Source organism: Poecilia latipinna, unplaced genomic scaffold, assembly GCF_001443285.1.
Source record: "Poecilia latipinna isolate Pla-1442-1.1 unplaced genomic scaffold, P_latipinna-1.0 Scaffold8350, whole genome shotgun sequence".
NCBI lineage: Eukaryota > Metazoa > Chordata > Actinopteri > Cyprinodontiformes > Poeciliidae > Poecilia > Poecilia latipinna.
This window is the reverse complement of record NW_015120966.1, coordinates 1-1,280: the sequence shown is the minus strand read 5'-3', so window position 1 is coordinate 1,280 and position 1,280 is coordinate 1. Positions and strand designations below refer to the sequence as shown.

Sequence of the window (1,280 nt, the reverse complement as noted above, 5' to 3'; positions counted from 1 at the left end):
TTCATCAGTTTTGCATGAACTCCTCCTTAAAGGGATTAGATGGAATCATGTCATGTTTTGTCCAAATTTAGATGTCAGCATTCGTCACATGACTCATAATCATCTATAATTTCATCACAGAAACAAACAAAAATTAACACAAAAGAATAAAGTGGTACAACAAAAGAAAACTGTCTTGATTAATTTTAACATACCTCCTAATTAAGTCTGCTGTAAAATTAATGCTGGCTGTAGAAGCAATATCTTTATAATGAAATCTATATACATTGTTTTGTAGAAAAAGTTAAAAGTACATTTAATAAGATTGCTGGAGTTACAGTCTTATTTATAATTGGCCTTTTCATTCCCACACTTTTTAATAGTAAAGCAATTTCAAAATCAGCAGTTGTGTTGGAGCTCCAGCGAAAACGTTCTGAAACACAAAAATCTTGTTTAAAGTTTCTGAGCATCAAGAGCAAAAAGATAAAAGCCAGCTGCTTCCATCTAGTTTTACTTCTTATTTCAATGTTTTCTTTTGTGATAATAAGAATCTTATGGAAGGGCTAAAAATTCAAACTATAAAATGTAATTCATGATTTATTTGAATTCAAGTGTTACCGTCTGAATCTTTAAGTCTAACAGATTAATGTTTATTGTTGCTGGAGGTTTTTGTACAGCTGCTCAACCAACTTCAGTCACTGTGTCTGTCGAGCGCAGAAATAAACAGCTGAATCTTCAGTCTTCAGGCTGTTCATCTGCAGATACACCTGCTGCTTGCTGTTGTCTCTGGAGATGGTAAAGCGGCCTCGGACTGATGAAGAGTACCACTGGCTGGTACCACTGCGCCAACTTATGCCAGCAACCCACTCCAGTCCTTTCCCAGGAGCCTGTCTGATCCAGTGCATATTATACTCTGTGAATGTGAATCCTGAGGCGGTACAGGTCAGGGTATGGGATTCTCCTGGTCTTTTATTCGCTGGTTCAGATTCTTTTAGAGCCTGAGAGCGGCTTCCTATTATAACAATTAAAGACATAACAAATAATGTTAGTGATATGAAGTGAAATATTTTCAAATTAAAATCAGGGTAAATCATCACCTGTCCAAAAGACAGTTAAAAACAGCAGCCCTGTCCTGTAGTCCATCATGTTAACCTCAGTGTCTCTGTTCTCTGTAGGAACCTGCATAAATACAGCTGAGCTTTACATTAACTCCTCCTCACAGGAAGAAACGAGGCACTGAGAGAAATTTGAATATATGGGGAATAAAGTATTAATCTAGCATCAACATTTGTATAATTGAC

General features: G+C 36.4%; 1 gene segment (V, D, J or C); it reads right to left on the bottom strand.

Annotated features, from left to right (window-relative positions):
- Positions 1 to 650: 650 nt before the first annotated feature.
- LOC106944356 (Ig heavy chain V region 6.96-like) lies at positions 651 to 1,125 on the bottom strand. The segment is given in 2 exon segments: positions 651 to 991; positions 1,077 to 1,125. Coding segments are annotated over 2 exon segments (366 nt in total).
- Between the last annotated feature and the right edge of the window lie 155 nt (positions 1,126 to 1,280).